The 14567-nt window shown below is 42.2% G+C and overlaps 1 protein-coding gene across 1 annotated transcript; it reads right to left on the bottom strand.

The window, feature by feature from the left end:
* Positions 1-94: 94 nt before the first annotated feature.
* LOC135111051 (vitellogenin-like) lies at positions 95-14108 on the bottom strand. Its single transcript, XM_064023959.1, has 15 exons — positions 13997-14108; positions 12109-12336; positions 11790-11980; positions 10567-11664; positions 10195-10342; positions 8220-9926; positions 7806-8063; positions 7450-7613; positions 6627-7234; positions 5294-5675; positions 3780-4418; positions 3133-3657; positions 2626-3010; positions 2132-2409; positions 95-2038 (listed from the first exon to the last, which is right to left on the bottom strand). Exons 1-15 carry the CDS (start codon positions 14043-14045, stop codon positions 1169-1171), a joined length of 7530 nt encoding a protein of 2509 aa, XP_063880029.1. The 5' UTR covers positions 14046-14108; the 3' UTR covers positions 95-1168.
* Positions 14109-14567: the final 459 nt, after the last annotated feature.

Here is a 14567-nt window from a genome sequence, read left to right as displayed (position 1 = left end):
CTTATTATTTGATAGATGTCTGCTTTTCATCCAACATCCTTCAGGTATATTTTCATCTCGATAACTTTTAAGAGGTTGTATGGTGAAAGTTAACTGTTGTTTTCAAAAATGTTTTCATAATTTTAGTGATAGTTGAGCCTTACTTCTATGGCTCTCTTGAATCAGGTTGCATTTACAACAGTTTGTGATAACCACACCTACATAATGTATGCTAACCATGGAGAAAAACAAATACCTCATTGATTCACCAGTCATAAACAATACATTATGTAACTAAGTTGGATGTTCTTGCCGTTTACCCAGAAGTTTATCATTCTACATTTGGTACTTATTTCTAGTGGATACACTCTCGAGTTCCCCATAAACCATATCGTTACTTGTTTTCTTGTGTACATATAACACATGCTTTAGAAACATTGTATACAATTGTTCCATATCTCGAACAACATACAGTAAAATCCTTCTCATCCGGCATTCGAGTATCCGGCAGCTTCAAGTATCCGGCACATTTTTCCCCGAGCCTTAGAATCAATAAAAAATCAATGTGTACTCATAAAATCAATTAAAATTCCCGCATGAGGCATACTTTGTCCCCTCGCCACCAAAGCGCACTGCTTCGCGCCATCCGCGGCCCATTGCACTGTGTTTACTCAGTGACCACGTGTGCACTGTTTATCGCCTGACGCCTTCATCATGTCTAAAGTTGTAGAAAAGAGGAAGCGTGTTGTTGTGCTTAGACTTAATCAGCAGCTGATCAGATCAGCTGCTGATTAAGATCAACTGATCTTTGTTATTGTAGATGCGTGAGTGTAGGGTGGTGATTGTGGACATAATTTCACTTCTATTTAAGTATCCGGCAATATTCAAGTATCCGGCATATCGGCGGTCCCGTTGATGCCGGATAAGAGGGATTTTACTGTATCTCCATACATCTGATGCATACATCTGTACAAAGACACCGTACTGTTATACATTTCCAGTTGGATATCCACTATGAGGTCAAGCTTTCTACTAGTGCTTACGACCGAGTACATGCATGTGTGTGCATGTGTGTGTGTGTGTTAAGTAACTAAGTATTCCATTCATATTTCAGTAGGTACAGTAGTTGCACCTCTCCGAACAGTAAAAGTTGCCCGTGTGATAGCACCTATTAAAGTTAAGTACAGCCTCAGCATCCCCTAGGTATCAAAGGCTCCACTCCCTTTGAGGCACACAGGCTGCGGTAGGCCTCAGCAGCGTCACAGGGGCTTCGTGTAATGTAGCACATGTGGATAAAGGGCTCAGGCCTGACGAGGGCGTTGCATCTTGCCCACATCCCAAGTAGAGGGTGACAGTGGGCGACTCTCTCTGCTTCTCGGATGGAGGGAGTGATGGGGCTCACGGGAGGGGTGGGACAGTGTTGGTCTTCCTGCCACGACTTGACCAGACGCCAAAGGTCTGGAGCCCTGGTGCCTGTGGACATAAGGCGGTCGTTGCCTGCCTCGCCGTCGTAAGTCCCCAGCATGCCTGCCAGGTGCCCAAACGTCCAGCCCAGCGCCTCCACACTCACCAGGCGCTGCTGTTCCAATACCTTCACGGTGACGAGAGGTGAATTGATGGTGATTTGTAAATAAGATACTAAGATTGTCACTTCGCCTTCAGTTACATCTCGGTGCCCAATATCCCTGCCATTGAGAAACACATGAAAGTCTGGCCTAACCACGACGGTGACACGCGGGGTAGTCACGGTGACCTGGGCCCGAGCGCCCTGTACTGGGTGTGACAGGGTGACTTTGTTCCCGGCGAAGGAAGCTAAAATGACCTCGCACCTAGATAAAGGAATACGCAGCTCTGCCCCGTCGAAGGTATGTATCTCCGTGTCACCGATGACCATCGCTATTCTGTTCCAAGGCGGCAGCAGGTTGGTCCATTGAGACGGCAGCGGCAGGGAGTCGTAAAGCCACAAGAGGTTGTTGGAGGGAATGGTGCTGTAACTGTTATAGGCCCACATCATGTCACGCAATGATGTCAATGGCGTTAGCGTTATCTTGCCCACAGCCTGCAAAATTGAACCAGCCGATGAAAAGTCGTGAATCGAAAATATGGAAGGAAACAAGAACATATGATAAACAAAAGAGCATCGTGAAAATACCGTATTGATGTTCCTAAGAGTGAGGAAGGTGACCCAGAGGAGAGTTGGGTTATTCTTAAGAGGCGCCAAGTCACGTATGAGTGTTGCCGCAACTCGAGCTAACACTTCCTGCAGGGCTTCACGTTGGTAAGGGTAGGAATGGGAGCTTATGAATGCGGCCAGGTCTTCCTTCAGCTCCTGGAAAATGACAGTGTGTTCCAGCTGTGTCAGGAGGTGCTGGATGGTGAGCAACAGGTCCTCTCCTCCAGTCTGAATAATCTTCACTACCTGTTTTCCAACTGTAAAATGTAGGGTAATAATTTAGCCTACCGTGTCAAGTGGGCCGCTGTCTCATGATCAGTATGTCTCAGTTCATAATGTAACGTAATTTATAACACTCTATTTGTAATTTCATAATGAGAGAGAGAGAGAGAGAGAGAGAGAGAGAGAGAGAGAGAGAGAGAGAGAGAGAGAGAGAGAGAGAGAGAGAGAGAGAGAGAGAGAGAGCAAAATACCTTTTCTCACGAGGAAATTGTATGACTGCATTTCTTTCTTCCATTCAACACGTTCTTGGTAAGGATAGTATGGATCGTGAGGTAGCTGAGTCTTGGCCCACCTTACAAAGAGCCAGACTGTGTAGCTCACTTTCCTCAGGTAACGAGCTGTAGGGGTGTTTAACAAGCGCCTCGTTATCTCGAATGCTGGCTCCAGCTTTTCGTGGACAAGGTATGTTGATATTTTCTTGAGGTTGTTTTCGATATGGTGGATCAAGGTAAGGATTTTTCGAGGAGGGAAGATGTAATGTCTCCTGCGGGCTTCGTTCACTACAGCCTGGTAAACTCTAGCCACCCAGTCCTTGCCGCCTTGCTTCACCATCATCAGCACCGCCCGCACCTCAGCCTGTTACGAGTGCGATATTATTCACATACGGATAGAGCAATAGTGGTAAATCTTTCACATATTGCCCAACACACACACACACACACACACACACACACACACACACACACACACACACTTACCTCAAATTTCCTGAGTTCATCGTTCATGTAAACAAACTCCATATCGACGTGAGGATAGAGAGTGAAGTAACTCCTCAGGACATCGAACACTTCCTGCCTCTCCTGATCACGGACGACTATATTTCCCTCAAACCCAAGTGGATTTCTGATTCCAAATTTGATATGATAGATTTTGCCTCTTTCGTCCTTCCTTCCAATGGTCAGCTGGACAAACGCTGGTCCGCACGCCGTCAGGACGCAGCTGTGGTTCCCTAGCAGTGGCACGAAGGACGAGGTAGTAATCTGCAGGCCATAGCACTCCGGTACTTGTCGCATCCCCACCACGCCTGACACATCCACAGACACGCCTCCCTCGGTCGCGATCATAAAGCCCACTGCTGCTGCCTCCTCAGATATCCTGTCGAACTTAGTTTTTGCTTTAAAATTCGCTTTTTGATTTGGGTTTTTGCTGAATTCCATGTCGAATGCAAGCGTGTGGGGCGATGCAGATGTACTCAATGTGATTTTTGGGTGATAACTCAGCAGCTGAAAAAGATAATAAAAGAAAGTTTGATGGAATGGAAGAGCTAGCAGATGGAAGTAGCTCATGATGCTTGCACTTTCGAGAAAGTTACAGGATCTACGATGACCATAAAGAAGCACCTCACCCTGGTGGTTAAGTTGGCCTCGAGCATGACAGTGTTGTTGGCCAGCAGAATGGAGACGAGGGAACCCGTGATCTTGTCGGTCGTGTCGGGAAAGATGTCCAGTTCGAAGGAGCCTTTCTGGGCGGTGCCGGTGATCCTGTACTCCACCGCAGCTGTCACCTCCCTGTCCAACGCTGGGTGGCTCACCTTCCCTTCACAGTGGAAGGTGTCTGTCCACGAGTTGTAGGTGTACCTGCCAGTTACTGAGTACTCGTGCATCCCGACTTCTGCCTCAGGAGAAGAGGCGGCCATGAGGAAGGGGGGCTGTGCCCACGGTGACTGAGAAGCGTTGGGATGGAGAATGTGGGAAGAGTTCTCATTATTCCAGTGAGACTCTGGACATACTGAATTGAAGCAATTATTGTTCTTTATAACTATAAATTTTACGGCATCGTTGAGAAATTGTTCTACGGCTCTTAAATTAAGGATGAAGCTGCAGGACTGAATTATCTCGGAGACCACTGTGTTTAACCGCCAGTCCATCAAGGTGAGGAGGCTGGTGTGGTTTGCTCTCCACACAAGACTCCTTGAGTGGTTTTGTCTCATCCAGGTTAAGTCCATCTCTAGAGGTTGTTTTAATGTTGATAGGCTCGTGTTTACCTATAAAAAAAATGTATACATGTGAGACTATGAGAAAAGCTTACATACTCGTACACACACTGCTGCAGTGGGAGTACAAGTTAGAAAGAAGAGAGAGAGAGAGAGAGAGAGAGAGAGAGAGAGAGAGAGAGAGAGAGAGAGAGAGAGAGAGAGAGAGAGAGAGAGAGAGAGAAGAAAGAAAGCTAGTTGTGGTATTTAATGATGACGTACGTAAATGAAAAAAAAATAAATAAAGATTAAGAGTCTCCTGAAGAACACCTACATTGCTGGATAACATGAATTGATTAATACCAAGAAAGCTAAAATTGACCATGATGCCATGAAGAGAAGAATATTGAGGAGCTGTGTGGTGACTGTGGTCACGCCACTTGGCAAAAACGTGTATGAGGCTGAGGAAGGAGAATTTTCATTCGTGATGTTTAAGGAATAAGGGGACTGAGGAGAATGCTCAGGAAGGATCTCTTAGTGTGGTATGAAAAAGCAACAGTAAAGTAAGAATACTAGTATTACAAAAATAGTGTTTTGAATACTGTAAAGAAATGCTACAAAGAAATCCAATTTTCTAAATAAAAGCATTTGTAATTGGTGTGCAGACAGACGTGAAATGTACATGGAATATCCATAAGTAAAAAAAAAAAAAGAATATATATATATATATATATATATATATATATATATATATATATATATATATATATATATATATATATATATATATATATATATATATATATATATATATATATATATATATATATATATATATATATATATATATATATATTTTTTTTTTTTTTTCTCCTTTCTTACGACACTGAAAAAAAAAAAAAAAAAAATTTTTAAACATCCCCAGAACTAAATCTGGGGCCACACACCTTTATCTGTGCGAATCTCTCCCCGGCTGAGGACTGGTGGGTGATTAGCGTGCTGTACGAAGTGTCAATGCCCATCGGTGAACTGTAGACTATGTGTGACTCGGTCCTAAAGTTCTGCAAACCATTAGGGTCTTCCAGATCCAGTGAACATAAAAACTTGTACTTCTTGTTCTCCAGACCGAAATATTTCATCTTAGTTTCAATGTAGACTGAACCGTTGCGAGTTTCAATACTATTTTCAAACTCCATATTCATATATTTTCTCTCTCCTGTTTGGATTCCGAAGCTTAAACTTGTTTTCCTCATGACACTATGTCGAAGCTGCACAGTCTCGCCCACTGCCAGGAACCTGCATGTTTCGTTTTGGTATTTGATGCTTCCTCTGTCAAAATGAAAATATTCTCGTAGATGTATAAAAGATTCTGAGTATTGGTAATGAGGGCATGACAAGAAATGATGGGCTCAAGCTTGATAACATTAAGTTTAAAAAGGCTATCAGAAAATTTTAGTTTTAGAATTGAGTGATAGATACCTGGCAACAAATACTGTTATCAAAGTTTGTTAGTATGGAGCCAATAGGGAATTTTACAAGTTTATGAATAAGGATGATTATTGGAGACAGGAATGTGAGTATTATATTCTAACTGCCACATGTAAGCGTATTATACTCTTTCTCTCTCTCTCATCCTTTAGTGAGAAGTGTTTCGAACATGCAAAGCCTCATCCTAAGACAACACAAAGCTGTAATAAAGATCATGTGACTTATGTATGTCTTGCCTTTTCCACGAGCACTCAAAGATGAAGGAAAAAAAAAAAAAGTGTAGTGTGTGAATCATGAACTTGCCAAGAAGTTGTGTGCATGATTTTTTTTCGTATTATGTGTTGATATCTGGAGAAGGGAACAAAACATTATGCCCAGAAACATTATGCAAAGAAAGGATATACTTCTTAGAATTTGTCACATTATTTGTTTTATTCGACTCAATTCACTCAGTCCCGATGACGTTGTGTTTGGCAGTGTTTACTCTTCTTTAATAATCATATATGGTTCTAGCAAGCAGTAATGTATTTTGTTATTCTTATAATGTAAGTGCAGCATTCCCAAAAACTTCAGCGCCGTATCTTGACTACTACTTTCAATCAACGAGCAATAGTGGGTGGTCTTATGGTTTCCAGATATGTTTTCATTATTCTATAGCATGATAGTTTAACAAGGAATATGCATCATCAACCATGAAAACCCGACCAATCATTTCTAGTCATAGTCTTAATGTAAGTTGCCAGATATTGCCAGATAGGCCTAGTTGTGTACAGTAGAGTGCATGATACTCACTGAAGAGAAGAGTAATCGGAGAGCTGCGGTAAGGAGGCAAAAGTTAAGTCCATCTTGAGCTTCTTATTAGCATCCCTGTCAGCATCCCACCACACATCAGCGATTACCGTACCGGTGGTCAAGTCCACCTGGGAAAAAATTTTCACCCGGCGGGAGTCTTGTGCATTAGGAAATATCAAGGTGTTCAGAGCCACCTGCAGTTGTCTGGTGCTGAAAGCTAAATGAGTCTCGGCTTGAACGTAACGCGAAAGAAAGAAAGCTGTCTCGTATTTAGTTTCCTCTAAACTGTCCGAAGAAGGGCTTGACTCCAGGCTTAGCAGTGGCTGTCCCTGGGAGTTACTTACTATCACATACATGAACTGTGAATTGTTACCCATTATAACCATGGAATTCACTTTATATGGGTCTCCTCCGATCATCGAAATATTCCATTGCACGTTTACTTGGAATATATCATTCCCGGGATCCAAATTCATGGGTCCTTGTACGTGCAGCAGGACCGTTGAGTTGTGTGTGACAGCAGCCTCCACCTGGAAGAGGTCACCACTGTGGGGGATCACAACACTGACCACCGCCTTGGTGGTGCTGATGACTCGAGGCACTTCCACCTGTGGGACAAAACACATGCCTTTGCTTTATCTCAGTCATCAGATCAAAACGTAGACAAATGTACATTCTACACTGATGTTTTAATAGTTACCAAATGTAGTGATGATTATAATCCATCGTTCGTGTTTTTTTTTTTTTAATTGCGCTTTGCGATTTATAATTAATGCAGAATGTATTTACATTACTTATGTCACGGAATGATTGACTGACGTACCAAAGTTCGAATTGAAAATTTATTTTGATTTTCGGTGCAGAACGCTTCTAGTCGAGCTAGAGTGGTAGAGTTGACAGCGCTGTGGAGGCGAAGTGAAGCACCCACTCGATTACTTGTCATGTACACTGATGCTTCTCCCTTGTATTGCACTTCCTCTAGGCCACCTGTCGAAGTGTGTATGTGTGTGTGTGTGTGTGTGTACACAAGAAGTGGTGTGTGTGCAAACAATATACATTAATTTCCAGAAAATATTTTGATGAGGATAAAAAAGGGTCATTACGAGCTTGATTCACCGTTGTAAAAATGTAAACAGGTAAATGCATGATGCAGCGTTAGTAAAACATGACATGGCTTACCTTTCGTCACCAACTGAGCCACAAAGTCAATGCTGGGTGTTCCTATGAGGCTGAGACCAGTTTCTACGTGAACCAGCTGTCTGTTTCTGTGAGTCACCTTGAAAGCAGATAAGTATTGGGTTTTTCGTCCCGATTCTGTTGACGTGTTGGTGAAAGCTATCACCTTCCACCCACCAAGACCGCCCTCAAACTCAAGTTTGCGAAGTCGAACAGGTAATAGAAGCCATGAATGGGGGCGCTGGTCTACATCGACACCAACTGAAATGCATAATTGCGGCTACAAGATATAATAACAACTAAATATCACAGGTCTATGGTTATATCTCGCCTTCTCAGAGAACTTGATTAATTTTTTTGGTTAATTTTTATTTCTATTATGTTTCAGTTCCTATTTCAAGTGATTAATATACGTACTTCCGATATCTAGACTGAGGTACTGGGCGAGAGCATGTCTTGTTCCTCCCTGAATCTCCAGAGTCACTTGTGGACCATTCTTTTTCTTCATTATATTTATTTCAAGTATTTGTGCCTGATGGATGGAAGACTGATTGTGGCCATAAAAGATGCCAAAATCATATTCACGAGTATATTGTGTTTTAGTAGTTAATGAACTAAATTTCACAGCTCTTTTCCAAGTACTGTTATCATATCTTGTCATACCGAACAGATGAAGTGATTTTTCATTTTCGGAGTGAATGATAACCATTGCAACTCTGCTGTAAATTTGTGAAGCATTGAATACCACAGAAAAAGTGTTATTCGTGAGACCATGTAATACAGACGCTTCAATATCGAACCCTCTCGTTGTGTTTGAACCGTACGTTTTGCAAAACATAGTTAAAGTTTCTTTGTTTCTATGTTTTTCCATGGTTGCATTAATCAAATATCCTTTCATGGAGGACTCTGTTCTATTTAGGGAGAGTCTGGCGAAGGCTGGGGCGCCGAGAGGCAGAGCGTTGTTGTGGAAGATGTCAGGCACGTCCACGTCATAACACAGCTTGAGACCGAGCACAGACTCCAGACTGGTGACACACGACTTGCGGCGAATCCTCATGTCGTGCATGGAGGGTGGTACTATCTTGGTATCTGGCTGGCCCATTTTGCTCTTCATGAGGTACGCCTCGGCCTGACCACTGAATATAACCATCTTTTTATGGAGGTCAAGGTGAAGCTGTGTCTGCTTGCCATGATGGCCACTTTCCCTGAGCGTGACGCCATTACTAGTGGAAATGGCAGTGTTCATCTTGAAGCCAGTCTTGGCGATGTGGGCGTCGTAACCAATGAAGCAGCCAGCATCGACTGAGAGACTCGGTATGATCTTGAAGCCAGAGTATGAAGCAAATTCATCCAGGTGTGTTTCTACCTGGAGACCCCCAACGAGTGCCAGGTGTGTGGTGAGCTTGAGGGGCGTGCCCTGGATGGTTGGGAAGGAATAATCCAGGTCTGGTCGCAGCATACGAACAGTGTCTTTTCTAAGCGTCTTGAACTGGTGAACCAAACTATAGATCAGTGCATAAATTTTTGCCTTTATTTCACTGAAATTCAGGTTACTGAGATCAACCGAAGTTGAAGAAAAAAAGATATCTTGACCCATGATACGAATGCCTATGTCTCCCTTGATATTGAATATGTTGTTGTGATAAATTTCGTTTAATACATTTGTAAGAACTGAATGTTCTGTGAAACGTCTTTGCCTTATTCCACTCATGTTTCCATTGTTCTGAAGCAACTTGAAAACGTCTTTAATGATTTTGATGTAGTCGACCGTTTCAAAGTAGTCTGCGAGTCCAAATAGCTGAGCGAGGATCGGGTCCAGACCCTCCAGGCGCATTCCCAACTCAGCGACATTCATGGAGATCCCTTCCAGAGCTGCTGTGATGTTCACGCCGAGGGAGCGAGGGACGAAGGAACCGGGAGCATAAATGAGGTTGGATTCAATCTCGCTGCCAATACCGAGGGAAGGCGAAAAGTAGGAGAAGTCGAAGCTGTGGGAGTACTTGCTGATGTCGGCTTCAAAATTGACAGGAAGGACGACGTTCGTTAGCAGACTCCGCAGCCTTTCCTTGTGAGGAGTGTTGGTCCTCTGCGTGCTCCACAGATGGCTCAGGATGAAGCCCCGAGCTGAAATATAAGAGGAAAAATTAATCACGTCTTCATTTACTATAATAATAATGACAATGATAATGATAATAATAATAATAATAATAATAATAATAATAATAATAATAATAATAATAATAATAATAATAATAATAATTATTATTATTATTATTATTATTATTATTATATATTATTATTATTATTATTATTATTATTATTATTATTATTATTGTTATTATTATTATTATATTTATTTTTATTTATTTATTTATCTATTATAATTTTTTACCTTGAGTGTTTTGTTCATCAGCTATGGTCGTCACAATCCTGTTCAAGTGGTCGTGCCGAGCACAGTGAAACACTGCCCTGTAGGCGGCGATGCGGACCTCAGTGTCCATATCAGGGTCAAGGATGATGTCAACTAGATCTTCTGTGATCTATTGAAAATAAAAAAAAAAGCTGTCACTCAACTGTAATGATGATGAGCTTTGAAATATATAAATATATATATATATATATATATATATATATATATATATATATATATATATATATATATATATATATATATATATATATATATATATATATATATATATATATATATATATATATACATACATATACACAATAAGACCTATGGAAAAAAAAAAAACCTTACACTTTCTTCGCAGCTCATTAATCTGAGTGTTTCGGCAGCGGCAACCCTGATGACGACCGGTGGGCCCTGAGTCCTCATGCACCTCACGATGGACGTGGACACCTCGTGGTTCACAAGACCTATGTTACCCAAGGCCTTCAGAGTCAAAAGAGCAGCATCTTGAGCTTCTTCTTCGCTAAACGGAGAACACTGACTCTGTAGTTTGGTATTTAGAGCGTCAGAAATATCCCTTATCGAAGGTTGTTCCGAGCACTGTTCGTTGTGTCGACAGAAGGTGTTGATCATAGAGGCTGCTGACAGTGTTACCAAAGGAATGAGCTGAGGCAGCTCAAAAAGGGGTTTAAGGGTTTCTATATTACTGGCAGTCGGGCGGGATGTGAAGTAAAAAGCTACAGAGTAGAGGACGGCTCTTCCTTCACTCACCTGTCCCTCTACCAGCTCGTTTACCATCACCGGGACAGAGCCAGACTCATGCACGAAGGAAACTGCGTCCAGAAAAAGTCCCTTCAACTTATCGTGTTCCGCGCACAGTTGTCCATTGCGCACCTTGTGGTACATCTGGGAGATGGAGTGTTCTGGGACGCGACGCATAAGGCGAACCACTTTGTCCAGCCAGCTGGCAGACTCACCATCCACCCCATCCTTGGTCAGCTGGCAGACGTGACGCAGTGTCTGCTCCAACTCTGGCACTACGGATGGGTCTTTCTTGGGTGTTTCGTAATCATAGACTAGACTCCTGGGAACCAACTGTGGCTGAGAAATAAAGGACACGGAGTCTGGCGCAGGGCTTGCTTCTGATATTAGTCGTAGCTCTGATACTTGCGTTGCATCGATGAATTTGTAGACCCCGTACGCTGGCCGCACCACGTTCACGTCCTCACACACCACCGAGGAGATGGTGCCGTTGATGACTATCTGTGTGCACGTTGACCATGACTCCTGGATGGGCAAGGGACCCTTCAGCCATGGTAGGTGGATCTCGTCTGGGATTGAATAACGCTCCTGACATTGCCTGTGATCTTTATTTTTCACCACCTTGATCTCAGCACCCTCATTTTGTACTTCGTACTTGGTGGGACACGTTCCAGCCACATCCGTCTGTAGCGACGATAGACAGCCAAGAGAAAAATCAGTACAAATTAAAAACAGAAAAAGTTTTGTGAGGAGTACTTTACATTTGCCAGTGTAACATTTTGGGAATTACAGACTAGATGGCTGCTTACCTCCGTAAAGATTAGCCCTGAATTGGTGGTCGAGAGGGACGGCAGAGAGTTTTGTAGGGCTGAGGCAACACCTTTCTTTATGTTGATGGACCACGTGTCGTCATCAGCGTGACTGCACACTCGCTGCACGCGGCCGTCTGTCACCGCCACCACGAGCGGGTACTTCTCCAATGGGTTGGTGTCAGGCGGACCTGTAAATGAGTTATGCTCGTCAGTGGAGGTTGTTGAGGAGTGCATGATTCTTGAAACCAGTCAGCAGTGTTACATGTATATCTGGGAAGGGACTCTTACACCTATGAAAGAAAGGTATCGGATTTACCTGCTTGACCATCCACTTTGGTTGCATTGAAGGTGATGGCCACTTCGCAGTGAGTGAGCCATGTCAGATGGACTTGATTCTCCCATCGAGTTTGTACGAGTCCACCGTCCACGCCTTTCAGCCGCACCCTGGACACCCCAGAATAGGCGTAGGAGTAGGTCTTGCTGGGGACGTAGGAGAACTTGGCAGAGGCCACCGGGCACTCAGTCGAACAGTAAGGAGTAGTACCTTTTAAGTTTTAGATAAGTAAGTAGTTTAATTCACAAATAATTTGTAAACAAATCAAGCGTTTTAACAAAATTAACCTAAAACTCGTGAACACACACACACACACACACACACACACACACACACACACACATACGCGCGCACACACACTCGAGGAAAGACGATATCATAATCTTTTCTGTAAGACAGAACCAGCGCGGAAGCCTTGGTAATTTAACTGAATAAGCTTGCATTTTTTTTTTAAGAGCTAAACTTAAGATTAGTGAAACATCAACATACTGAATGTTCATAACACGACTTTTTTTTTTTCGTAAAAATAACTTTTGAAATCTTCATAAATTCTTCAGTGCCGTCATATCTGGCAGTTGAGACCTTAGATCATCATTAATACGTTTTATCAGAGACCGACGCTGATTCAGACCTTGGGGGGTGGGGTGGGGCGATGAGGCCTGGGGACCGCTATCACCACGAGACAGACATTGGAGATATTTGACAGACTGATTAGTCTATCGCGCTGACGGAATGTTATTGGGTCTATGTCTTGGTCCTGTGAACACACACACACACACACACACACGCACACATATACACACACACACACACACACACACACACTCACACACACACACACATACATGTTGAAATAGAGCGAGGAAGTAAACAGATAAAATTTGACGAGATAACTCTAAGATCCTTATTCCCAAACTATTTAGGGTTTCATTGAGCTAATTTTCAAAAGCCACCTAAGTTATTTTTAGTCAGGTTTTCATAGATTCTTTTTTTCACTAATGATTCGGAAGTCTCTTTAAATTACCACTATAATCATAGTCCTAATAACTTCCACTATCACTTGTTTACTTAGAGATAAGACGACGAAACTTTTGAGAATACCATCCCTAATTTTAACGTGTATCATCAATGGTGAGAATGGAAAGTTCTTGCCTTGTAGATCTGCCAGAAAAGAAAATCGTGGAAGTCCTTTGAAGTAAAATGGTAAGTTACATCCTTTATTGCTACACATGGTTACTACTCTCTCTCTCTCTCTCTCTCTCTCTCTCTCTCTCTCTCTCTCTCTCTCTCTTTCGCGAATCCAATCCACAAAACATTCATTCTTATCTCTTCTCTACAAGATACTTGAACAAATCGTAATATACTTCCCTTCAACCTTTTGATTAGTTAATTCTGGATTTTTTTTTCCTTTGAGTTATTTCATAGATGTAAACTGAACGCTGCTTTTGTACACCGCTTTTCCTCATTTTTTTTTTTTTTTTTGTTCTTTTAAAAACATCGCCCTGTGTTTCTTGTGTGTTTCTTGTCCGTATAAACTGCACGTATATTCGAATGTTGTGCGTAATCATATATAAATGATAATGATGACGATGATGACGATGATGATGATGATGATGATGGTGATGACAGGGAAACAAACACTCATCTCCATAAAAAAAAAAAAGGGCAGAACTATAAGGAAAATATACTGCACACACACACACACACACACACACACACACACACACACACTTCAAATCAAACACACTGCACATATTCTTAATAAAGTCTACATTAATTAACGTCAAAAAACATGTGGAACTTTTCAAACATTCAATAGTGGATAGAATACAGTGACGATCGCCCTCTCGTTTAGTGGACTTACTCGTACCTGTGACGGAACCGAGGGAGATGAGCAGCACAACCACCCGCAACTCCATCTCAATGACAAGTGATGAATTCCCAGCCAAGGACTCTATTTATTATCATACGTTCCTTGAGAGTACTCCAGATTTGCCGCTCTTCTCTTGTCACTCCCGTGGCCTGTGGTTGGTGGAGTTTACAGCTGCCAAACTTCAGCAGCCAATCAAAACTGTCGATGCATATTATATCTCCAAAACACAGGCAACGGGTCGTTTCTTTTCGTGAGTAACATACTGACTGTAGATTACTTTTCTTTATTTCATGTTATATAAGAATGCATACAAAATGCCCATCATTTCACCAAAAGTTCTAAGAATTCCCCAGAATCTTCCCAAAATGTCGATTTCCTCAGATTTTCCCTACGGTTTCATATTTTCCAGTCTTTTCCATTTCGGGGACAAATTCCTCTTACGTATCAGGCTGGCAGCGACCTTTATAAAATTCATCACTCTAATAATAACAGTTATTGAGCTTCAGAGTGACACAGGGGAAATCTATGGAGTTATTGTTTAACGATGAATAATACAGTAAGTCCCTGA

The sequence above is a fragment of the Scylla paramamosain genome, chromosome 21, assembly GCF_035594125.1.
Source record: "Scylla paramamosain isolate STU-SP2022 chromosome 21, ASM3559412v1, whole genome shotgun sequence".
NCBI classification, from domain to species: Eukaryota; Metazoa; Arthropoda; class Malacostraca; order Decapoda; family Portunidae; genus Scylla; species Scylla paramamosain.
The sequence above is the reverse complement of the archived record's forward strand: the minus strand, read 5'-3'. Positions and strand labels throughout refer to the sequence as shown.